The sequence below is a fragment of the Saccopteryx leptura genome, chromosome 6 (genome assembly GCF_036850995.1).
Source record: "Saccopteryx leptura isolate mSacLep1 chromosome 6, mSacLep1_pri_phased_curated, whole genome shotgun sequence".
NCBI lineage: Eukaryota > Metazoa > Chordata > Mammalia > Chiroptera > Emballonuridae > Saccopteryx > Saccopteryx leptura.
In genome coordinates this window covers 89,567,488-89,593,558 of record NC_089508.1, presented here as the reverse complement: position 1 = coordinate 89,593,558, position 26,071 = coordinate 89,567,488, and the positions used below count along the sequence as shown (strand labels likewise).

The 26,071-nt window shown below is 42.3% G+C and overlaps 1 protein-coding gene and 1 non-coding gene across 3 annotated transcripts in view; one reads left to right on the top strand and one right to left on the bottom strand.

The window, feature by feature from the left end:
- Positions 1–4,294: 4,294 nt before the first annotated feature.
- TRNAS-AGA (transfer RNA serine (anticodon AGA)) lies at positions 4,295–4,370 on the top strand. Its single transcript has one exon. It is a non-coding gene; the product is annotated as a tRNA-Ser (tRNA).
- Positions 4,371–8,707: 4,337 nt separating this feature from the next.
- The window catches only part of RNASE6 (ribonuclease A family member 6), a 476,573-nt gene continuing 459,209 nt past the window's right edge, over positions 8,708–26,071 (bottom strand). For both annotated transcript variants that reach the window (XM_066343156.1, XM_066343157.1), the window contains exon 2: positions 8,708–9,483. In XM_066343156.1, the coding sequence (XP_066199253.1) occupies positions 9,013–9,477 (465 nt within the window). In that variant the 5' untranslated portion in view covers positions 9,478–9,483 and the 3' untranslated portion in view covers positions 8,708–9,012. The remainder of the gene's footprint in view (positions 9,484–26,071) is intronic.

Here is a 26,071-nt window from a genome sequence, read left to right as displayed (position 1 = left end):
AAGCTGGTGAGCTTTTTGCTCAACTCAGATGAGCTTGTGCTCAAGCTGGCGAGTGCGGGGTCTCAAACCTGGGTCTTCAGCATCCCAGTCCTACGCTCTATCCACTGCGCCACCACCTGGTCAGGCTAGAAATCTTCTTGACTGATAGCCTTACAGACCCAGAAACTGGTTAATAATTTGCTCTTATTAGCTTTCTTTTCTTGTTATATATCTAATTGCTTGCTTACACAATATAGGTCTCACTCTCAAAGCTCATCTGCCTCACTGTCTCCAGAAATGAGACTCAACAATTTAACTAAACAGACTTATTCTCAGGACTAAAGTAATCAAAATATGGTGCAACTTACCAATTTAGCTTCTAGAATATAAAACTTTATTATTTAAAATTTCAAAGATGTAAAAAATAATAATAAAAAAATAATAAAATTTCAAAGATGTGACCGAAGGGACCAACATTCTGCCATCCTGAAGCTTTCTTTTGGGATATTAACTTTAAGCTGTTTATTAAAAATAAGGTGAGCCCTGGCCAGTTGGCTCAGCGGTAGAGCGTTGGCCTGGCGTGCGGGGGACCCGGGTTCGATTCCTGGCCAGGGCACATAGGAGAAGTGCCCATTTGCTTCTCCACCTCCCACCCCCTCCTTCCTCTCTGTCTCTCTCTTCCCCTCCCGCAGCCAAGGCTCCATTGGAGCAAAAAAAAGATGGCCCAGGCGCTGGGGATGGCTCCTTGGCCTCTGCCCCAGGCATTAGAGTGGCTCTGGTTGCGGCAGAGCAACGCCCCGGAGGGGCAGAGCATCACCCCCTGGTGGGCAGAGCATTGCCCCTGGTGGGCATGCCGGGTGGATCCCGGTCGGGCGCATGCGGGAGTCTGTCTGACTGTCTCTCCCCTAATAAATGTTTCCAGCTAATAAAAAAAAAAATTTAAAAAAAAATAAGGTGACCAATCATCTTCTTTTAGGGAGGACAGTCCTTCTTTTGTAAATTCTGTCCTCCTTTGAAAAGTGTCCTCTTACATGTCTTCCTTTTTGATATTAAAAGACTAATCTGTAAATGTCCATATTCGATCGATGCAGAGTCAATCCATTGCGTGTGATGTGACGTATTTGTATTTGGCATGATGATTCGTCAAGAATCAGTACAGTGCAGCGAGATGCAATTATGAGACACATGCGCTCAGCACGGGAGATCTCGAGAGAGCACGTGATATACCGAGCATGCAAATGGCTTGGTGTACTTCTTACTAAAACACAACACTGCACATACGACATTGTAGACTCACGATTATTTTTTTCTCAGTGAATATTCAATCATAGACAGGTGAGCACAATTCATGTTTTATTAATTCATTATCTATTTAATAATTTCCAAATATGTATTATTTTATTTATAAGTATTTTCCCAAAATTCGAGTTTTAAAGTGGAAATCTAACCTCAAACCATATCTCTTAATAACACATTTTGATTAAATAGTTTCATAAAACAGACGTTTTTTAATTATAAAAATGATAAATACACCTGAATATCACTCCAAATTAGTGGTTTTGTTTGATATTTAGTTTTGTTAATTTAGCTTCTGGACAATTCGCCTACCATGATGTAATGTTTTCAGTTCCTAATGTGCTTGCATCGTTCATGTAGCTCTATATTTTATTTTTAATTTTAAACTTCATTTAAGGGATGGAAAAATAAAAAATAAAAAGAAAATGCCATTTCAATAATAAATTGAAAAAGGAATTTCCATTCCTCATATCAAAGAAAGATACCATTGTTTTCTGCAATATTTGCAGTAGATAATTTTGTATTGCAGTTGGGGGCAGCAATGAAAAAGAGTTGGCAGCAACGGAGGGAACATTTGCATTTCATACTATAATTCACAGTCAAAGGTTTTGTAGTATGGATTGTACAACTAACTGAACTATTGAGAAAGTTTCATAATGCAAAATTTTCATGTGCCAGGACAAAATTTGAGGCTATTTTGAAATCAGTATTTAAAAATTACTGTGACAAAATACTTACAGAGGACTTGGAAACTGCAGCATTTGTAACCATTTTATCTGATGCATCAAATCATAATGAAATTAAATTGTATCCAATAATAGTAAGATATTTTAATGTTACCAAGAACATCCAAGTAAAAATTTTAAATTTAGAATGCATTGAGAGCCAGACTTCTGAAATTTTGTCAAACCATCTATACCAGGGGTCAGGAACCTATGGCTCGTGAGCCAGATGTGACTCTTTTGATGGCTGCATCTGGCTCACAGACAAATCTTTAATTAAAAAAAAATAACATTAAAAATATAAAACATTCTCATGTATTACAATCCATTCATTTCCTACCGCTCATGTTCATGGTTGTGGGTGGCTAGAGCCAATCATAGCTGTCTTCCAGGGCAACACCAAATTTTTATTGGATAATGTGTAACGTACATGGGTCACTGTATGGCTCTCATGGAATTACATTTTAAAATATGTGGTGTTCATAGCTCTCTCAGCCAAAAAAGTTCCCGACCCCTGATCTATACAGAGTAATAAATGAAAACAATTTGAAATCCAAAGTTGTTGCACTAATGACTGATAATACAAATACAAATTTTGGTGGGCAAAGATGCAAAAGGGTGAATAATATGTATATAAAATTAGGAGAGTTATTCCAAAAGAAAATACTAGAAATAGGTTGTAATGCACATATTTTGTCAAATGCAATCAACACAGCATCATGTGCCATGCCAATTGATGTAGAAGTAATAATAACTACAATTTATTTGCATTTTAGTCATTTTACCATTCATGTTGTTACTTTAAAACAATTTTGTGAAGAAGCAAATGTTGAACACAAAAAACTTTTAGGATATTCTAAAGTTAGATGGCTTGCTCTAACACCTGCAATAGAGTATGTTCTACAATTATTTGAGCCTCTCCATTCATATTTTTTAAGTTTAGACAAATGTCCTAAAATCCTGGAATCATTTTTCAATAATAAAATATCTCAGATATTAATGTATTTTGTACATAATCAAGCATCTATTTTTCACAAAACGATTCAAAAGATTGAAGGTGAACACATTTCAGCTACAGAAGTTAGTCTTATTTTGAATGACTTTATCCTTCAATATAAATCTCGTTTTGAAGAAAATGTTCTTTCTTTAATTATAAAAAAAAATTGTCAGACTTAAAGGAATCAAATCCAGGCATAACAGAAAAGTTTATCAAAGAAGTGCAGAATTTTTACCAGACATATTTTCAATATATCGAAGAATGGTCTGAAACAAATGTTGTAAGGTAACAAAGGTTACAGAATTAATATTAATATTTTAGGGAGCTTAAAGAGCATTTTATTGATTTGGGCTGGGTGTACAGAGAGATTTTGTGGATGATCTCTGTACTTGTGTGATTAGCATAAAAGATGGCCAATGACATTGTGATATATATGCAAAGGGAAAGGAGGCTTGTATTCTCTGACACCTGTGGGGAAATGGGTCAATAGCTATCCAGGTGTAGGGAGAAAAAGATTAAATTAAACCTTTTTTTATACTAATTGACCATTTACAGGCATTTGTCCCCATGGAAACTACCTCTCCCCTCCTGAAAGCATGTAGTTAATGTATATACTTCTGGACAAAGAAATAGCAAATTAACACTAGAAATTATGGGAATATCTTTTAGTATGTAAAGTGACATTTTTGCCATTGTGTTGTCTTGTAAGTTTTAATGTAAAAGAGTCTTTTTATGAATCCTATAGACAGATGTTATAAACTTGCTAATGAATTGTGTCCCATCCCCCTCACTTCATCCTTTCTCCACACCTGTATAGGAGAAAACAAAAGGTATAGGCTTACACTGTGATATTAGGTTTTTTCCCTGCCCATGTATAATTAATGGTATATAACCAACCCCTAGAATATTAATGACACACGATTTGGAATTGGGGCCCCGTGTAAGATATATGCGGCTGGCATATTTAATAAACTTCCTCCTTTAATAAAACTTTTCAAAGCCTGATCTGTGGTGGCACAGTGGATAAAGCGTTGACCTGGAAATGCTGAGGTCACCGGTTTGAAACCCTGGGCTTGCCTGGTCAAGGCACATATGGGAGTTGATGCTTCCAGCTCCTCCCCCCTTCTGTCTCTCCCTTTCCTCTCTAAAATGAATTAAAAAAAAAACTTTTCAAAAACTTATTTGTACTATGTACCTCTACAAAAACCCACGGAACTATGGATTGGGTACTTTACAACACAAACACCACGAGAAATAACAGTTTTCAGTGGTGTTTTTTTTCTTCTTCACAAGCTTATTGGCCCTGGCCGGTTGGCTCAGCGGTAGAGCGTCGGCCTAGAGTGCGGAGGACCTGGGTTCGATTCCCGGCCAGGGCACACAGGAGAAGCACCCATTTGCTTCTCCACCCCTCCGCCGCGCCTTCCTCTCTGTCTCTCTCTTCCCCTCCCGCAGCCAAGGCTCCATTGGAGCAAAGATGGCCCGGGCGCTGGGGATGGCTCTGTGGCCTCTGCCTCAGGTGCTAGAGTGGCTCTGGTCGCAACATGGCGATGCCCAGGATGGGCAGAGCATCGCCCCTGGTGGGCGTGCCGGGTGGATCCCGGTCGGGTGCATGCGGGAGTCTGTCTGACTGTCTCTCCCTGTTTCTAGCTTCAGAAAAATGCAAAAAAAAAAAAAAAAAAAAAAAAAAAATTGTAAAAAAAAAACAAGCATATTGGACAGATATTGAATCTTGTCTTGACTTTTTTTTTGTCTTGACTTTTTATCTAAAGAAATGCCAGACATCAAAATAGACAATTGTCTCTTTGAAGAAATTAGAAGACTGAATGTATATTTTAATTCTGAATAATTAATACAATGGAAAAATGAACACATCGAAATTGATAAATGAGTGGAAGTATTCGGCCTTTTCAAAAATGAACATATTCCATGTGAAAATTTATTTATTCTTGTCCAATATACATTGTGCTGCCCTGGAACTAATGCAGCAGTTGAAAGAGTTTTTTCAATTGCAAATGACTTTTGAACACGTGAGAAATTGAGATTGAATGTTGATACTCTAGCTGCAGCACGTGCTGTAAAATTCAATATTAAAGATATTTCTTGTTCAGATATTTCCAATATATTGTTACAAGATGATACATTGACAAAAATATTCATTCATTTCTTACAGTTATTATTAAAAGTTAATAGGCATGTAAGCATAATTACAATATAAAATATTACAAATGTTTTTACTATGCATTTATCATATTATAGTGTATTATTGTTGCAATGAATAAAATGTTTCTTTTATTTATGATATTGTTTTCTTCAATTTACTTTTGTCCTCCTTTTCATTGTAAAAAAGTTGGTCACCTTATTAAAAAGCAAAAGACTCAGAAGGAGGCTTTGATTCTCCCACCCTTCCTGCCCAAGAGATTCATAAAGAGAAACCTGCTTCAGGAAGGGGATCTTACTATTTTTCTTAGCCTATTGGAACTAAGTGTGGTAAATAAGAGGGCTTAAGGCAGATGTTCTTTTTTTTTTTTTTTTTTTTTTTTTTTTACAGAGACAGAGAGTCAGAGAGAGGGATAGACAGGGACAGACACACAGGAACGGAGAGATGAGAAGCATCAATCATTAGTTTTTCGTTGCACATTGTGATACCTTAGTTGTTCATTGATTGCTTTCTCATATGTGCCTTGACCGCGAGCCTTCAGCAGACCAAGTAACCCCTTGCTCAAGCCAGCGACCTTGGGTCCAAGCTGGTAAGCTTTTGCTCAAATCAGATGAGCCCGCACTCAAGCTGGCGACCTCAGGGTCTCAAACCTGGGTCCTTGGCATCCCAGTCCGACGCTCTATCCACTGCGCCACCGCCTGGTCAGGCAAGGCAGATGATGTTCTTATCACTTAGGAATTTATAAGGCTTCCAGAAGCTTGTGCCAGAAATAGAGGTGAGGGACACAAACCAATATATAGATTTTCTTTTATCGCACAGGGATATAGTAATATTTTTCTAAAATGTCACAGGTGAATTTAATTTTAACTCTGAAACCAGAGTTGAGAACTACTGGAACATTAGCTGAATTTATGCGATGCTTTGCCTACTTTTTGGTTTAGTCTATAATGTCTGTCAGGTTATTTAAGCTGATTTAGGGACATAGTGCCTGACCAGGCAGTGGTGCAGTGGGTAGAGCATCGGCCTGGGATGCTAAGGACCAGGTTTAAAAGCATGAGCATGGGCTCATAACTTGAGTACAGGGTCATTGGCTTGAGTCTGGGATCATAGACATAACCCAAAAGTTGAGCAAGGGGTCAATGAGTTGGCTGGAGCCCTCTGGTCAAGGGACGTATCATATGAGACAGCAATCAATGAACAACTAAAGTGCCGCAACTATGAGTTGATGCTTCTCATGTCTCCTTTCCTGTCTGTTTGTCTCTTGCTTAAAAAAAAGATAAAAGAAAAAAAGAACAGGTTACTTGCTAGCTTCAGTTCCAAAGAATCAAGCTGATCTGGGAGATTTGCTGACTTTCAATCAGCTATCTGAACACGCTGAGCTGGCTTGCATGTGGCTCCCCTTAGCAAAAAACTCTCAACACCCTTCTTTCAATTCCTTTTTTCTATGTTTTGTTTATTACCCCTCTTTTTTCTTCCCCTGCGTGCACCAAAAAAGTAAGATGGGTGTTTGAGGACAGGAGACCCCCTGTTCTCCCGCTACTGACTCTTGAATAAACCTCTTTTTTCCTCATTAGCACTTATCTCTTGCTGTTGGTTTTTATGGTGACAGGCAGCCAGACATGTAGGTCATGTTTCAGTTTCATTATCAACATGGCAGGGCAAACTTTGTTTACCAAACATTTACTCTTTTCATTTTCCTCTGAATTACCTCCCACCCCTTTGAAGTTCCAGACCCCTATTCATTTCCTTAGCTCAGGATGGTATATAAGGCTCAATCCTCTGCCACATTTTAAGTCCTGTATTATTGTGAGGCTTCCATATGTATATATGTAATTAAAATTGTTTTCTCTTATTAATTTTTTTTTATTACAGAGGATTCTCAGCCAAGAACCTAGAGGAATAGAGAAAAAAATATTTTCCTTTCCTACACTTAGGGCCAAAATAGTTCTTGGGAAATGGGCAAATACAAGCTTAGATCTCTCTAGGCTGGCAGTGGTGTAAAAATGTTAGATCAGGCAGTTAGATAGTTAACAAAAGAGGAGAGAATGAATGGAACAGTCACTTTGAGAAGTGATCAGCATCATTTTGCAAAATGGAGCAAAATATGCTGCCTTGTTGAATAGGCAGAAAAGACAGCCATTACAGCCACCCTTGGGGGTGACTGGCATTGTTCTGCTGGATTAACGTGGTGGTGGTGGTGGGGGGGGGATGGTGGAGGGGAATTCCTTTTACTAAGTGCATGGGCAGTAGAAACCAAATGACAAAGCAGAACTATGAGGCAAGTACAGTAAGAGCGAAAATGGTGACCGTACAAGGTGAAGGGCACTAACCTGGCAAAGTCCGGGAAAGGATCGGATTGAGGAAAGGCACAGGCCCTGGAGACTTTGGATAGGGGAAGAGCACAAGCACAAGCCTGAGAAAAGTCAGGAAAGAGATTGGGTATTTGTTGGTCAAATAAGTTTGTAAATATGATATATATGTTTGCTCTCTTATAGTGTGCATTGGGTATGGGGGACAGGCTGTAAGCAGGCAGGGTAGTTTTAAGACTAAGCCTTCCCCACACCCTTGACTGTTGCATAATAGGAGGTGGTGCACTCTTATGAGGAATCCCATTATGCCTCAGATAAGTGACTTTGTATCAGAGACTTCCTTGTTTGTATATTGGATTAAAGATTTTGATTCCTACACTATCAAATGGGGCAGAGGAGCCCATACTGGAGAAGAGCAGAGAAAGGCCACGTGGAGGAGAGGAGAAGCAGTCAAGATGACGGAGTGCCTAAGGAGAAGCCAGTTTGTGCAGAATTTGTGCAGAGAGAAGGAGATGGGGAACAGAGATGAATAAGGCTGGTGAGGTAGAATCCTTTGATCCTAGGAAAACTTGGATAAGTCAGTGGCTTTGGGAACCCTGAATGGAAAGGGAAGTGTTTTCCCACTGTGTGTATTTCTTGCCCACCTGGTGCAAGCTAGGATTAAAGCTAATGGCCCACTAGTTCTTGGTTTCGTTGTTTCATTACCATCTGTCCAAATCAAATGCAAACCTGCATGGGCCAGGCGGCATGGCCGTGGCTACTGGCTTTACAGTATTCTGAAAGAAAGCCTGCTTTTTCCTCGAACTCATGGAAATATATGGAAACTAGACGAAGAACCTTGTGCATGTCCCCCGTTGGAGCACGCCCACGCCCCTCCTTCTCTTGGGCATGCACTTTCTGCCTTCTTTTCTCCTACACTCTAAGGGTCTCCATGAGACTTGCAACCAAAGGAGCAATGAGCAGCGGCAGAGGACTCTCCTTTTGCCTCTGTAACTTCCTTTTCTGAGTTTGCACAGCTGCTATCCTGTAGTCTGCCTGCTTTCTCTGCCTCTCTGAGAGTGTACTGTCACTTGTTAGTTTTTGCTGTAATAAATTTGCCACTATCACTAAACTCCTACATGAGTGTCCCAGAAATTCTTTTCCCATAACACTATAGAAGTGCCTATTTTCAGATTGTGCCTGGGCAGATCCACTTCAGTCCTGGTCTTCCTCTGGTAACAAAAAGTTTCTCAGACACTCATTAGAATGCAGTAGAAAGTGGTTTTATTGCTGTTAATGCAGTGCAACAAAGCTTGGCAGAAGTTCCAAAGTTAAAAATATGGAAGCAGGGACCTTTCTTTGCCCTCTTCCTTATTGCCTTCCTTTGAAATACACAGAGCTCCAAAGCAGAGAAAAATCTTATTTCTTTTTGTCCCAACTCTGGTCTGGTGTCTTTGGCACTCTAATTCTCCCAATGCCTTTTTTTATGGGAACTAGGGAAATCAACAAAAGAAAAGGCAGAAGATATTATAAGAGAGCCTGTACCAAGTGAGAGGAAAAGTGATGAAAACTTTAAACAATCTTATCGAAGTGTACGGGAACCAACGGATAGGGGGGGTCACCTCTCTGAGGAGGGTCACAGGCAATAATGAAGAGCTTGTACTGGGCAGCATCTTTGTAGGCACAGCGAGGATACGTCCCTCCAGTGCTATTGCAATGAGTCATTTTAATAGGCTTTGGGCTCTGATGGCAATTGTTCCAGCCATTCTTGCAGCGAATCGCAGGCGTCGTACAGGTAGTAGCCACGTTCTGAAAGGAGTCGTGCAGAAAGGTGTTTTGATCCTTACACTGCTGATTATAACTATTGACTCTACGCATTGCTATGTCGCACTGGAGAGGACTTATCTGTAAATGCTGAATTTTAAACCATTGAGCCTTGGTGAGACCCGGAGGCACAGCATAAAGTGGACACACTGGCCCCCATAGTCCCAGCACTAATAGGAAAAGAGAAAAGCGTTCCAGGAGATCCAGCACCATCTTTTTCTGTGTAGGAAGAGGGAAGACAAAGGTAAGTAGTAGAAACAATAAGAGCAAAATTATTATTTATAACCATTTAGATTTTTATTGTGCCTTTTACGTCTTTTCTTTCTTTCCTTTTGTTATTTTATTTTTTCCAGATTTTACTTAAGGATTTTACAGAGAAGAGCAGGGGAGCAAGAAGTATCAACTCATAGCTGCCTCACTTTAGCAGCTCATTGCTTGCTTGCCATATGTGCCTTGGCCAGGCAAGCCCAGGGTTTCGCACCAACAAACTCAGCCACCTCTGCCCTCCAGGTTGACCCTGTAACCACTGTGCCACCACAGGTCAGGTGCCTTTTAAGATTTCATAGCTCTTTATTCCTAATCATTTTCTCTCTCACTTGAGTCTTTTTATGATTATTAATTTATTGTGTTTACATAGATTCTAATGTCACCCGTGTTCCCCAGTACATTCCCCCTGTCTCCCTCCCCATAATGCCCCCCTACTCTCCAGGGTTTGCTTTTCTGCTCTCATCCCATCTGTAAATCCAGTAGCCAGGGCCACTATCAGAGCAGCCTGGCCCATGCAGGTTCGCATTGGATTCGGACAGTCGGTAAAGAAACAACAGAGCCAAGAACTGGTGGGCCATCATCTTTAATCCTAGCTTGCACCCGGCGGGCAAGTAAAAATACACACTGGGCTCCAAAACCCACTCACATTCAGTGCTCACAAAGCTACTGACTTATCCGAGTTTCCTAGAATCAAAGGTTTTCTGACCTGTGGTGGTGCAGTGGATAAAACGTCGACCTGGAAATGCTGAGGTCGCCGATTGAAACCCTGGGCTTTCCTGGTCAAGGCACATATGGGAGTTGATGCTCCCAGTTCTTCCTCCCGTGTCTCTTTCCTCTCTCTCCCTCTCTGTCTCTCTCTCTTCTCTAAAAAATGAATAAATAAAATAAATAAATAAATGTTAAAAAAAATGGTTTCTAGCTCACCAGATTTATTCACCTCTGTTCCCCATCTCCTTCCTTCTCCCTGCACAAACTCTGCACAAACTGGCTTCTCACTCAGTACTCCGCCATCTTGGCTGTTTCTCCTGGCCTCCTCCACATGGCCTCTTTCTGCTCTGCTCTCTAATGCTAATCTCAGGAACCGAGAGAGCAGGCTCCCGGTCTTCCCCACTTTATAGTGCAAAAATCAAAACCTTTAATTCAATATACAAAATAGGGAAGTCTCTGATACAAAGTCCACCTCACATCAAAAAGGGTGGGAAAGGCTTAGTCCTAACACCAAGCCCAGGCTACAAAAATCCTGCCTGCCCACAGCCCGCCCCCAACACACATTAATATCACTTGGGCGACGGGCTTCCACGTGGGCAGCACCATCTTTAACAAAGTGAGCATAATATATTTTATCTGCCCAACACCATCCTATCACCCTATCATCCCGCCTCTGTCTCTATTCTTTGTCTTGTACTCATATTTGATGGCCCCCATGCCAGAAACCTTGTCTCTACCCTCCATCTATTTGACTTGGACCTCCCAACCATCTTTACTGTTCTAGTCTCCCCAACCCTGAGGCTTCTCTTACCAGGTTTCCACACTGGGACTGCTGCTGAGAACAGAAGCCGTAGTTAGTCCCAGGCTCAGAGGCTTTGGGTAGTCTGTTTCTTCCTCAGGCACGCCAGAACTGCCTGCCTGTGGCAAGGGAAGCGTTCTGAGCCCTTAGGAAAGAGGAACAGTAGAGCTTGGAGGATAAACTTCTTGTGCAGTGTAGGTGAGATGCTTAGACCTTCAAAATTGCTGTTTAAAATAGTATCAATATCACTATTAGAGACAGGAAGAGTAAGCTTAAACAGTGTGACTCAATCTCACAGTTTTGGGGAACTGATCACTTCCTGATAAGGGTGGAGTGCTTTATCCTGATTTGACGCTTCAGTGTTTTTTTAAGTTATATGATTTCAGTTTTAAAGAGAAAATATACCAAAAATCTGATCTAATAGCTGCTACCTACTTGGTAATGCTGTGAATTCCAACAACAGACTTTAATAAATTATTCATTTGTTAGACTAGATACTGGGATACTCAAATTCAGAAGCTCATAATCTAATGAAAGATACAGGTAAACAGACAAATACCAATACATTTTACATTAATAAACATAAATAGCACTTACAGCACTGATGAAGGAAACAAGGAGGGAGTGTGAGGAGACAGTCAGAAGGGAGGTTCATGGGAAGGCACAATGCCTGAACTGAGTTTTGAGAATTAATTAAAAGTTGGGTGAAGAGGATGGTAAGGGCATCCCCAGGAGGAAACTCTGTGTAAAGAGACCCATACACATAAAGGAGAAGGAGAAGTTTAGGGTATTTGCCTGTAAGGCCGGTGCCATGGCCATGCAGGTTCACATGGGATTCGGGCAGACGGTAAAGGAGCTGTGGAGCCAGAAAGCTTTGGGCCATTCCTGTTTATTACAGTCTCGCAACTGCATACAAGCAAGCAGGCAGGGAAAACCGCTTTTCTCTCTCAGGGCTGACGAGCAAACAGGCTTGGGGAGGGGAACCCCTTCTCCAGCAAACAGTAGCAAAAAATGGCCCCTCTCAAAGGCAGCAGGCAATCTGCAACCTACAATCTGCCACCCTGAGGGCAAGCACCTGCAGCCTTACATAGACTGTACACTCATGGCGCTGCCCCGTGCGGAGTACAAGCAAGCAAACCTAACACACTTGTTTGCCCAACATTGCCTATTTGACTCTGTTCTTACCATTCCATTGGTGCTATAATATCCTTATTCAGAACCTCATTGTCTCATGGAGGTCTCACAGGACAGCCCCTACATGGACTCCCTACCCCTATCCTCTTTTCCTTCCAACCCATTTTACGTGTTACTTGAAGATTAGTATCCCTTAAGCATAAATATAATAGTGGAACACTCTTGCCTAATGCTTTTAATGGCTCCAATTATCTACAGGATAAAAAATGATATTTGTTTATAATAAAGTTGCAAGAGACAATGATAATTTACCAAAATCAATTGCTTTGTTATATGCAGTGAACAACTAGAATTTGAAATAATAATAAAAAGCGTTTACATTAGCACCAAATAAAAATAAAATTCTAAGGCATAAATCTAATAAAATATGTACAAGATGACTATGAGAAAAGCTATAAAATTCTGATAGAAGAAATCAAAATATATTGAAATAAATGAAGAGATGATTGTAAAATACTGTACTTTAATCTGTGGGTTACAAAGAGACACCAAGGCAGGTTACAGAAGAACTTTTTGAGGAGTTTATTAATTAGCTGGCTAGCTACATGGGGCACAATCCCAAATCATGTAGGGCCTCATACAGTTCTGAGCCTACTTATATACAAAATCAAGTACTGGTTGGGGTAGGTAAGGAGGGGCTGTGATCCCTTTGTCCAGAGTTATAAGTCACTCTTATGACTTTAGGATGAAAGGCTGAGTCAAGTATAGGAATTCTTGATTAAGGTACATAAACTGTTGTAAGGTACCAAAAAACTGCAAATTAAAATTGATATTCTAAGAAGAAAAGGTCAGGCTTTCCTGTCCTTTCCTTGGAAAATGGAGGAAAAGAAATGTAAAAGTTTCCTGACTTACAAGGACGACTAGGGTCATTTGGTCTTAAATTCTCTGAAAGGATTAAGGTTAACTAAGAAACTTCTTCCCTTTCAATAGGAGGCAGAATTTACATACCACCTTGCTTTGATTGTAGTTCCTCCCTTTCCTGGAATCTTTTTTTTTTTTTAATTTTTTTTAATTCATTTTAGAGAGGAGAGAGAAAGGGAGAGAGAGAGAGACAGAGAGGGAGAGAGAGAGAGAGACAGAGAGGGAGAGAGAGAGAGAGAGAGAGAGGAGAGAGAGACAGAGAGAGAAGGTGGGGAGGAGCTAGAAGCATCAACTCCCATATGTGCCTTGACCAGGCAAGCCCAGAGTTTTGAACCAGCAACCTCAGCATTTCCAGGTCGATGCTTTATCCACTGCGCCACTATAGGTCAGGCCCTTCCCTGGAATCTTGAGAGTAAAATACCTCTAGGATAGTGAGGGAAGAGGAACCCTGAAAGATTTGTAAATATCTTTGATTGTGTTACCTTGAAAGTCTTAATGTTTCTGTGTATCCCCTAGGGCAGGGGTAGTCAACCTTTTTATAGCTACCGCCCACTTTTGTATCTCTGTTAGTAGTAAAATTTTCTAACCGCCCACTGGTTCCACAGTAATGGTGATTTATAAAGTAGGGAAGTAACTTTACTTTATAAAATTTATAAAGCAGAGTTACAGCAAGTTAAAGCATATAATAATAATTACTTACCAAGTACTTTTTTTTTTTTTTTTTTTTTACAGAGACAGAGAGAGAGTCAGAGAGAGGGATAGACAGGGACAGACAGACAGGAATGAAGAGATAAGAAGCATCGGTCATTAGTTTTTCATTGCGCATTACAACACCTTAATTGTTCATTGATTGCTTTCTCATACGTGCCTTGACCATGGGCCTTCAGCAGACCGAGTAACCCCTTGCTAGAACCAGCGACCTTGGGCTCAAGCTGGTGAGATTTTGCTCAAACCAGATGAGCCCTTGCTCAAGCTGGAGACCTCGGGGTCTCGAACCCAGGTCTTCCACGTCCCAGTCTGATACTCTATCCACTGCGCCACCACCTGGTCAGGCACCTAGTACTTTATGTCGGATTTTTGCTAAGTTTGGCGGAATAAATCTTTATAAAACAACTTACTATAGTTAAATCTATCTTTTTATTTCTACTTTGGTTGCTCCACTACTGCCCACCATGAATGCTAGAACGCCCACTATTGGGCAGTAGGGACCAGGTTGAATACCAATGTTCTATTTTCTTTGCTCTGTAGGCAAGTGGCCCCATGCACCCTTTCAGAGAATTCTAGTAATTAGCTAAACTATGACTAGGTGACCTAGTTGTCCTTGTAAGCCAGGAAGCTCCTGCATCTTCTCTTTCCATTCTCTACAGAAAGGAGTAGTAAGGAGGCCTGACTTTTCCTTTTTAAAATACTAATTTTAACAATTTTTGCAATTTCTTGGCACCTTATCACAGGATATTTTATGTCTTTGCTGAAGGAAACTGGAATATGTCACCCTAAAATGTGGCTCTTTGACATAAAACTATTTTGTACTGAAGGCAATTAAGAATCAGTAAATGTAGAAAATTCCCCCCTCTACCTTCTTTTCAACTTAAGGACAGGAAATAATTATTTTACTGAAGACAGACTCTTTATTAGGCCAGAGAAGGCACCAGAGAAATCTGCAAACTAACCATTACTGTTACCATTTACTACCCATATACCTAACCCCTTTGTTTTGTCATTTCTTCACAAATTTATTGTTGTTTTTTGTTTATGTTTTTTTCTAAAAGGCATAAAAGTTTCTTGCTCATGTCACTTCTTTGGACTTTCATTAAGGGTCCCACATACATGTAAAATCTAAGAAATTTATACTTTTTTTCTATTGATTTTGTTGGGCAGATAAAATGTATTATGCTCACTTTGTTGAAGATGGCCCTGCCCACGTGGAGGCCGTTGCCCAGGTGATATTAATGTGTGTCTCTGTGGGCTGTGGGCAGGCAGAATTCTTGTAGCCTGGGGCTTGGTTTTGGGATTAGGCCTTTCCCACCCTTCTCGATGTGGGGTGGTACAATCCCATCATGTCTCTGATAAGTGACTTTGTATTAGAGACTTCCCTATTTTGTATATTGGATTAAAGGTTTTGATTTCTACACTATAAAATGGGGTCAGAACTGGAGCTTGTGCTCTTGGTTCCTGAGATTAGCATTAGAGAGCAGAGCAGAGAGAGGCCATGTGGAGTAGGCCAGGAGAAGCAGCCAAGATGGCGGAGTGTTGAGTGAGAAGCCAGTTTGTGCAGAGTTTGTGCAGGGAGAAGGAAGGAGATGGGGAACAGAGGTGAATAAGTCTGGTGAGCTAGAAACCTTTGATTCTAGGAAACTCGGATAAGTCAGTAGCTTTGTGAGCACTGAATGTGAGTGGGTTTTGGAGCCCAGTGTGTGTTTTTACTTGCCCGGTGGGTGCAAGCTAGGATTAAAGAAGATGGTCCATCAGTTTTTGGCTCCGTTGTTTCTTTACCGACTGTCCAAATCCAATGCGAACCTGCATGGGCCAGGCTGCTGTGATAGTGGCCCTGGCTACTGGCTTTACAGATTTGTTTTTGTCAGTTAAATTTTTAGAAACAGCCTGTGACCTAAAGAAAGTAAAAAAACACAAAAACAACATTCTTCTTATACAATTCATAAGAAGAATCTAAGTTTGATAGCATATAGGCTTTTAGCATAAATGATGCCATTTTGGGCCTTAAAAAAGAAATTGAACATAGGTTTAATACCTGATCAATTTGCAATTTTAACTTTTCCTATAAACATGATCCTAATCAACTCATATAGAATTTTCTGGTCAAGCCCCAGTAAGTTAGTCTGTCCAGCAGGTTCTCTATATCCCTCATAGAAAGAAGAGGCAATCTACATAATAAAACCCTTTCCCTTTTCTTCCCCCAAAGAAAAGATGTTCCAGCTCCAAATAATCCTTTCTTTTCTTTTTTAATAGCTTTCTTGCCCCACCTGTGTCCTATAAAACCTTCCATTTTATACAACCCCTCAGAGTACCCTTCTAGTTGTTAAATGGGTTGTTCCTCAATTCATGGATCACTTAATAAAGCCGATTAGGTTTTCAAATTTATTCAGTTGCATTTCACTTTTTAATAAATGGGAGGGATCATTATAAATTGGAGTGTACAAGCTTCTCAGTGGTCATGGAACTAAACTAGGATATAAACATAAGACAATAGCAACAAATGAAAATAAGTGTCATGTGGCTGAAATGTGTATGGTATATTCCTGGACTGTTAAGTGGCTAGGTAACACTGCTGTTGAAAGAAAAGTGAAGTGAATGATAGGAGATGAGGCTAGAGAGGTGGGCAGAAGTCAGATTATGGAGGAGATTATGTGCTGTACTAAAGAAAATTGATATTTCTTGTCAGAGGTGTATTTAAAGGCAGGCGCACCAGGCGCATGCCCTGGGCCCTGACTTCTGAAGGGATCCACAAAACCCCAACTTTACACACTTTTCTAATGTAAGGGGCCCAATATTTTATTCTGTGCCGAGGCCTCAACCGACCTTAATTTGTCTTTGTTTCTTGTAGGATATACATACAGTTTATATGGCAAAATCCATAATTTGGATGGCATAATCATGCTGGTGATCATGAAGATCATAAATGTTGCAGGTAGAGTTTATTCATTAGAGCTTTTGGTTGCAGGCAACCCAAACCAGTTTGAGCTAATGTAAGGGGGAAAATTGCAAATGGTGGTGGGAGTAGGGTGGTGTTGGTCAAATAAATTTGTGAATATGATGTATATGTTTTCTGGCTTGTAGTTTTCATTGGGGGTTGGGCGACGCCAAATATAGTGGTCTGTTGTTGGAAGCCGATCAACGGCTGCTGGTTGACAAAGTCACAGCAGAGAAGATCAGTGGCTGCTGGTTGACAAAGTCATAGCAAAGAAAAGGCGCAACAATACTTCCCCCTTTAACTTTTTGAATTAATTTGGCCTTTTATCCCCCCTTTTCTGAGTGTGTGTGCTATCATTTATGGCACATGTATAATAGTACCATGCTTTCCCTGTAGATTAATACTAATTTCTTTGGAAATGAGACAGAGGGTGTGAGTTCCATAGAAAAGCCTGTAAGCTCCTTGAACTGGGCTCATGGACATAAGAGGCTGGCTATGATATCCCTTGAAAAGGGTTAAGTTTGTAGGAGAATTCCTTCTTATTAATTATGTTAGAAAAAATAGATTGTGACTTATGAATAGGTAGGAAACAGTAACTATACACAGAAGCACCTTTCAGCCTTCACTTATTCCATTACTTTACCTCCCTAACCTTTTCATGTGGTACAGTAGAGAAACTTTCCTTTCTTCTTGCATACCTGACCTGCAGGTGGTGGAACACTCTGAGAAAAATAAAGTTAGAACTTAACTAGTGTATGAATATAGTAGACAAATAAAATTTGACTAGACAATAGACCCTTAGATAAAATAGAGTTATTAATCAGTACTGACTGTAAGGTCAGTGGATAATGGGGGATGGTCACATGGGGAACTCAGACCCGCGAACTTTGGCTAGGACTGCCCACAACCAAGCGCGCCAAAGGAGGCTTCACAGGAACCATTTAGAAAAAAGCGACTGTCTACCAGCCAGTGAGATTTCACCACGTCATGTTAGCTCGACTTCCCTAGAGGGAGCCCTTTAAATATCTCCCATGTGGTTTAATCCATGCAACTTCCCTGGCCTCCATCTTACCTCGGGGCCAGGGAACCTTGCCAGCGGGATGCGCGCTCTATACTCAATAAAGCCTTTTACTATACCTTATTTGGTGGCTCCCAGCCCTGTTACTTCCTTCTCGGTGGGGAAAAATACCTTACATTTTGGTGCCGAAACCCGGGATGAGTAGAAGTCCGCAAGGACTGCTCCTCTTCCTCATCCCCTCCGAGAAAGAACCAGGAGAAAGAACCAGGATCTCCGACCTTCCACCCACCCATTTCGGCGCACGGTGTAGTAAGTCCCCTGCCTCCAGCCTTCCTCTCAGTTTTTTCCTCCAAGACTACCTGTCCAAAACCGTAGCTATGTCAGGGAAGTCTTTTCCGTCCATCCGAGTGCGTGTGCTTGTCCCCAAGCACATCCACTTTACCTTTTCCGTCCATGGCCAGACCTTGAGTTTTTAGGATGCTAATACTCAATACTGACCACTCCGAGGACTGAGGGCGGCTGTGGGGGCACAAGAATCTCCCTCCCTAAAGAAGAAGAAAGGGAAAAATACCTTACACTGACCTTTTAGAAATTTGTGCCTGTTAAGCCTAATCCGGAGAGACTCGAAACATTGAAGACACGAACAAAATCCATCAATTCCACACCAAAGCTTTATTGTCTAGCTTGGCCAAGCTGCGGCAACTCTGACAGAAATCTGAGGGAGAGCGCGCCGGCCCTTTGTTCTACTTAGTTTTTATAGTTTTGCAAGCAGGAAGTATAGAAGCAAAAATTGCAATTAGGTGCCCTTTACCACTATTGGTTATAGTCATATGCCCTTTATCATGATAGGACCATGTTCAATTTGCAAGCCATACATCATTTTGGAGAAAACAAAATTTACAAGTCAACACAATGATAGAAAGATGTCTCTTTACATACTAAAAATCATTCCTATATTTTCTAATGTTTATCCGCCATCTCTTTGTCCAGAGTCACACACATTAACTATATGCATTCATATGGGAGAGGTAGTTTCCTTGGGGACAAATGCCCACAAACAGCTCATTACTATAAGAAAAGGTTTATTTTGGCTTTTCTCTTCCTGCACCTGGCTACCCATTCACCCCTTTCCCCACAGGTGTGGTGGAATGTCAGGGAATCCATGTTTTCCCTCCCTTTGCATTTACTATACAATGCCCAGGGTCATCCTGGTTTTATGCCAATCACACAGTACAGAGACTATTCTCACAATTTTTCTGCACACTTTAACTCAAATTAATAAAATGTTCTTTAAGCCTCTTAAAATATTAATATCGCCCTGGCCGGTTGGCTCAGCGGTAGAGCGTCGGCCTGGCGTGTGGGGGACCCGGGTTCGATTCCCGGCCAGGGCACATAGGAGAAGCACCCATTTGCTTCTCCACCCCCCACCCCCTCCTTCCTCTCTGTCTCTCTCTTCCCCTCCCGCAGCCAAGGCTCCATTGGAGCAAAGATGGCCCGGGTGCTGGGGATGGCTCCTTGGCCTCTGCCCCAGGCGCTAGAGTGGCTCTGGTCGCGGCAAAGCGACGCCCTGGAGGGGCAGAGCATCGCCCCCTGGTGGGCAGAGCATCGCCCCTGGTGGGCGTGCCGGGTGGATCCCGGTTGGGCGCATGCGGGAGTCTGTCTGACTGTCTCTCCCGTTTCCAGCTTCAGAAAAGAAGAAGAAGAAAAAAAAAATTAATATCGATTCTGTAGCTTTTGGTACTTTACAACACCTGCGGGTGAGGTGGTGCAATGGTTCCTCAGGGCTCCTCAGTACCAATATTGTTATTGCTGTTCAAGTTATTGTATAACTATACTTAGAATGACTTACCACCTGATTTATAGCTTATAGAAATGAATTAACTGTTGCCTAAAATATGTAACCATAGTGAAACAAAAACAATTATCAATCAATGTATTCTGAATACCATGTGATTGTAACTTAGTGTGTGTGTATAAAAATAAAGCTAGACTAGCCATTGGCAGAGATGCCTGGCAGTGAATGCTAAAAAAGAATTCGGCTCTCGCTCAATTAGCGCAGACGCTGTCTCTTCCTGTGGGACCCTGGATTCCACCCGGGACTGGACCCTAGCAATCTGTGAGGTTGCAGGCCGCCTTCCTGATTGGGAGGAGCCATTGTCTTGCTAATGTTTACTGGAAGGGAGATTCTGCCCCCTCCACGGAGAGGTGCGGGAGGATTTCTTTTTTCTCTCCTCCCCGATCCCTTGCCCTCCATGGGAAAAGCAGGTTTTCTGCTTTTCCCTTGGCTTTTCTTGTGGCTTGCCTGTCTTGGTGAGACACCAATAAACAGAATGACCCCCCCATCCTCTGATTCTTCAATTTCTTTACCATCTGCCCGAATTTAATGAGAACCTGCATGTGAATGGCCACGATGGTGGCGGCGGCCCTTGGCCTTACAGGTGGGGATTTATTGAAAGAATCGGGGAGAGATTACAATATGAAAAAATATAGCAGAAGGACTATCCTTTGTAAATAGCTGAACTCGATAAGCTGAGGTGAGCTGGAGATCAGGGCCAAATGGGCACAAATCCACTTCAAAAATTTTTTTTCTAAATACTGCATCACTACAGGTACTTGAAATTCAGGCTGTGAGATCAGTATAGGGGAGGAAAAGATCTTTATTGTCTGTCCTTCTAGGTTCTTAGCAAAGGCCTCTGTAACAAGAGGTAGATTAACAAGAAAAAAACAAACAGAAGTTATTAGCATGAATATCTCATACACACATAAGAAAAATTCAGAGATGAGTAACTTAGAAAAGAGGCTAGAATCTGGACTTACATATTATCTTCAGCTAAAACAAAGGAAGAGTGTAGGACAGGGTCGGGAAACTTTTTGGCTGAGAGAGCCATGAACACCACATTTTAAAATGTAATTCTGTGAGAGCCATACAACAACCTATGTACGTTATGCATTATCCAATAAAAATTTGGTATTGTCCCGGAGGACAGCTGTGATTGGCTCCAGCCACCTACAACCATGAACATGAGCAGTAGGAAATAAATGGATTGTAATACATGAGAATGTTTTATATTTTTAATGTTATTATTATTATTATTATTACTATTATTTTACAGAGACAGAGAGTCAGAGAGAGGGATAGACAGAGACAGACAGACAGGAATGGAGAGATGAGAAGCATCAATTATTAGTTTTTTGTGTGCATTGTGACACCTTAGTTGTTCATTGATTGCTTTCTCATGTGTCTTGACTGCGGGCCTTCAGCAGGCTGAGTAACCCCTTTCTTGAGCCAGCGACCTTGGGTCCAAGCTGGTGAGCTTTGCTCAAACCAGATGAGCCCATGCTCAAGCTGGCGAACTGGGGGTGTCAAACTTGGGTCCTCAGCATCCCAGTCTGATGCTCTATCCACTGCGCCACCACCTGGTCAGGCTATTTATTTATTTATTTATTTTTATTAAAGATTTGTCTGCAAGCCAGATGCAGCCATCAAAAGAGCCACATCTGGGGGGGGGGGGAAGAGCCATATCTGGCTCGCGAGCCATAGGTTCCCGACCCCTGCTTTATGCATTTAAAAACAAGGCCCTGGATGGTTGGCTCAGTGGTAGAGCGTTGGCCTGGCTTGTGGATGTTCCGGGTTCAATTCTCAGTCAGGGCACACAGGAAAAGTGCCTATCTGCTTCTCCACCCTTCCCTCTCTCACTTCTCTCTCTGTTCTCCTCCTCTCCTGCAACCATGGCTCAATTAGAGCGAGTTGGCCCCAGGTACTGAGGATAGCGCCATCGCCTCCATTTCAGGTGCTAAAAAATGACTATAGTTGCAACAGGACAAGGGCCCCAGATGGGCAGAACATTGTCTCCTAATGGGCTTGTTGGGTGGATCCCAGTCGAGGTTCATGCAGTAGTCTGTCTCTGCCTCCCCTCTTCTCACTAAAATAAAAAGAAAAAAATTAAGGAAGAGGTGGAAGAAAACAAGGCAGGCATTGGATTATAATGTGCCCTCTTGAGGGTGGTTAATGCTTATTTCAAAGGTAAATTTTTAAAAAAAAAGAAAGAGAAAAAGAACAGACAGGGCTTACTTAAGTGACTTTTTACTAAAATATTAATGCCTGCCTGACCTGTGGTGGCGCCGTGGATAAAGCGTCAACCTGGAAATGCTGAGGTTGCCGGTTCAAAATCCTGGACTTGCCTGGTCAAGGCACATATGAGAGTTGATGCTTCCAGCTCCTCCCCCCTTCTCTCTCTGTCTCTCCCTCTCCTCTCTAAAGATGAATAAAAAAAATAAATAAATAAAAACAACTAAAATATTAATGCCTGGGGGCCGACTGACCACTGTGACCTGCCCAGTTAGGAATTTATGATCAGATCACCCTATAAAGTTACATTACATAAACCCTTTTTTTCATCCACAAAAGCGTAATTTATATTCTGCTTTCAGAGTTTTTTCATTGTCTGCTGTTTCTTAAAATAATTCTTAGGCCAAGAGGCATACTTTAGGATGGTATATTTGGGTCTCCTACAAGAGTGTCCAGTTAGCTTAATTTGACTGTCATGACCATTACTTATCTTTGTAAAAGAGATTGGGAACCTTGATAGACAGCTTCACCAAACTGTACATGAAAAGGGGAAGGATAGTTCCCAAGAAAAGCAAATATGCAGCTATCCAAATGGGGCAAGTGGATATGAGAAAGCTCAAGCAACAACACAGGCTATTTATATTAAATACACTTACATCCATTTTCCTTCTATACTGTTTTGAGCCATTATCTTTTAATCCATAAATAAAAGGAACATTTAAAAGTTGGGTTTGTTTGTTTGTTTGTTTGTTTGTTTTTTAGTAAGGGAGAGCTAGGGAGAGACCAACAGATAGGAAGGGAGAGAGATAAGAAGCATCAACTTATAGTTGTGTCACTTTAGTTGCTCATTGATGGTTTCTGATATGTGCCTTGACTGGGGGCCTCCAGCAGAGTCATCAACCCCCTTGCTCAAGCCAGTGACTTTGGGATCATGTCTATGATCCCATGCTCAAGCTGGTGACTTTGTGCTCAAGCTGGTGAGCCTGCACTCAAGTTGGTGACCTTGGGGTTTTGAACCTGAGAGTCATCAGCATCCCTGGTTGATGCTCTATCTACTGTGCCACTAAGGGTCAGGAATTTTTTTTTTTTTTAGAGAGATACAGGAAGAAAGAAATAGAGGGGAAGGAAAGAGATGAGAAACATGAACTTGTAGTTGCTTCACTTTAGTTGTTTATTGATTGCATCTCATATGTGCCTTGATGGGGAGGGGGGGGCTCAAGCTAAGCTAGTGACTGCTTGCTTAAGCCAGCAACTTTGGGCTCAAGCCAGTGACCTTGGGCTTTGTGGGAGAAAACAGCTGTGTTAGGCTTGCTCACTGGTTTAGAGGCTGCAAGCACCTTGCATGATGAGTGCATCTATGTAAGGCTACAGGTGCTTCCCTTTGGGGGCGATTCTCTCAGATTGCTCTCCTGCCACTGCAAGGTTTGTGTTTCTTGATCCCTTGCCCTTCACTGCAAAAAGCAAATTTTCCTTTGTTTATTCACTTGCCTGCCTTTGTGAGCCTTCAATAAACGAGTAACGGCCCGACGTTGTCAGGCTCCACAGTTCCTCCACTGTCTGTCTGAATTCATTGTGAACCTGCATGGCTTCAACCACCAGCATTACATCTGGCACAGGGGGCAGGATTTGGAGCAGATCCGTATGGAGGCACTAACACCCTTCAAGGTTGCGGTAGAGGGGTGGTCATTGTTCTCCAGCATATGGCTCCCCATGGCTGTCTTTTTGGGGGCCATGGACTGAATGTTTTTTACAGCCCTGAGAAAAGAAACCAAGATCTCTGTGCAAGAGGCTTCTCAAGGTCAAAAGTTCTAGGATGAGCTACAGACCAATTGCCCACAATGACAGGAGTTGGAATGGTCATTGGAGAAAGAGTTGCAGATTTTAGAACTGCAGGTCAGGCTACAGGCCGAGAACCAGCAGCAGTGTGAACTGGAATGAGTGCTGGAGAAGGAGGCTGACTGGGTCTGAGAGCTGCAGTGTGAGATGCAGGCTGAGCACCAATGGTGCCTGGAACTGGAATGGTCTCTGGAGAAGGAATTACATGTTCCTGAGCTGCAGTTTTCTCTAGAAGCTAAACATTGGTAGCAATAGTTGTTGGAGAAACAACTGTGGGTTCAAGAGCTCGAGTTTCAACTTCAGGCTGAGAGCCAGCAGCCACAGGAGCCGAAATGGTCGCCAAGGAAGGAGCAACATCCATGTTGATGGAATGGTTCTGAGTTGGTGGGAGCAAGCATTTTCAACTCCTCTGAGGAGAAGGCTTGGGCTAAAACTGCCGTCTGCAGACTCAGAACCTGGTTGGTGGTCATCCAGGTGAAAACCCAGCAGCCAAGAGTGTCTCAAGGGCAGGTACTGTGAACCAGCACAGCTAGTGATTCTAGGTCCTGAGAGGGAGCAGCGTGGAATAAAGAAATAAACTTAGAAAAATGATGGTATTGGGAGGTCTCTTTGCAGCACAAAGGTAGCTTGAGAAAAGCATCTCCACCTCCATACCTGCTTTATTTATAAGGCAGAGTAAAGTCATTAGCAAATCAAAGAGATCATTAAAACAAGGCCACATTTCCAAGGCAACCCAAGAATTCTCCCAAGTGCAGAAAACCCTCCACCCTGCATAACATTTTTTTTTTGTATTTTTCCAAAGTTAGAAGTGAGGAAGCAGTCAGACAGACTCCCACAGCGTGCCCACCAGGGGATGATGCTCTGCCCATCTAGGGCGTTGCTTATTATGGCCAGAGCCATTCTAGCGCCTGAGGTGGAGGCCATGGAGCCATCATCTGCACCTGGGCCAACTTTGCTCCAATGGAGCCTTGGCTGCAGGAGGAACAGAGTGACAGAAAAGAAGGAGAGGGGGAAGGGTGGAGAAGCAGATGGGCTCTTCTCCTGAGTGCCCTGACCAGGAATCGAACCTGGGACTTCCACATGCTGAGCCAACATTCTACCACTGAGGCAACTGGCCAAGGCCTCTGCATAACATCTTAACTTTACAAAACAAAGGATAAAAAGAAAACTGCCTCCAGTCTCTCCAAGGGACATGGGGGATAGAATGAATAGAAACAATCCAACATCACAACATGGAGGTGTGGAGAAAAACCTAGCCTTTAGCAACTTAACCAAGCAGGTGAGGTGGGGAGCTGGGATGAGTGTAAATACTCAGCTTCATAGCCAATATGGAGGTGTGGGGGAAGTACTTAGCCTTTGGCTAAGCCTTAAACTGCAAGGCTTTGCCAACTTGCAGTCTCCCACAGACAGGCACAACCCTCACAGCAGGTAGTGGAGCACTCTGTGGTCTGGTGCCACAAACCAGCGCGGCTAGTAATTTTAGGTCCTGAGTCAGTATGCGTGGAATTAGAAAATAGGTTTAGAGATAAAGGATGGGCTTGGGAGGCCTCTGCAATGCTGATGGCAAGAACAGAGAGCGCTCCACACCTGCTTCTTACTTTATTTATAGGACAAAGTGGGTCATTAGCAAATCAAAGAGGTTTCTGATCACATTTTCAAGGCAAACCAAGAATTTTACCAAGTGCAGAAAACCCCCACCATACATAACATCTTAACTTCACAAAACAAAGGATAAAAGAAACTTGCTTCCAGTCTTTCTGGGGGGCATGGGAGGTAGGATGAGTATAAACAATCCAGCACCACAGCTTAACAGCCTTTAGCAGCTTCACAGAACAAGTGAGGTGGGGTGTTGGGCAGACTGTCAGCTTACTGCCAGTTCCCCACACCTCTGTCCCCAGAAATCTAAACTGCAAAGACCATATTGGCTTTCGGTCCCCAACAGTCTAGCCCTACACCCAGGCAGAGCTGATGGAGTTGGGGATGACATTTAGGCAGAAACCCGCTGAACCCCTGGCAGCCCATTTGCTGCAGTTGTGGGACATAGAGGTGGATGGCATCATATTCTATGCAACAGAGATCGAGAAATTGGCTGCCATTGCCACACACTCTTCCTTGAGGCAGCGTCTTCAGAACTGCCATGACAACCCAGGGAAGCATACCCTATTAGAATGGGTGATGGCTGGCATTCATACTGTCTGGCAGAATGCTGGGGACTTGCCAGGGTCAGTGAGTCAGTTGAAGTCTTATAGTGAGCTGCCCCAGGCCCTTCTGGAACTAGGTATGAAGAATGCTGCTTTCAACCCGAGGTCCTGTGGGCCAGATGAGGAAGTGTTTATGGCAGGGGTGAGGGACCTCATTCTCTGTAGCACCTCGTCAGCCCTTTTTAGGTTACTCGTGGCTATAGTA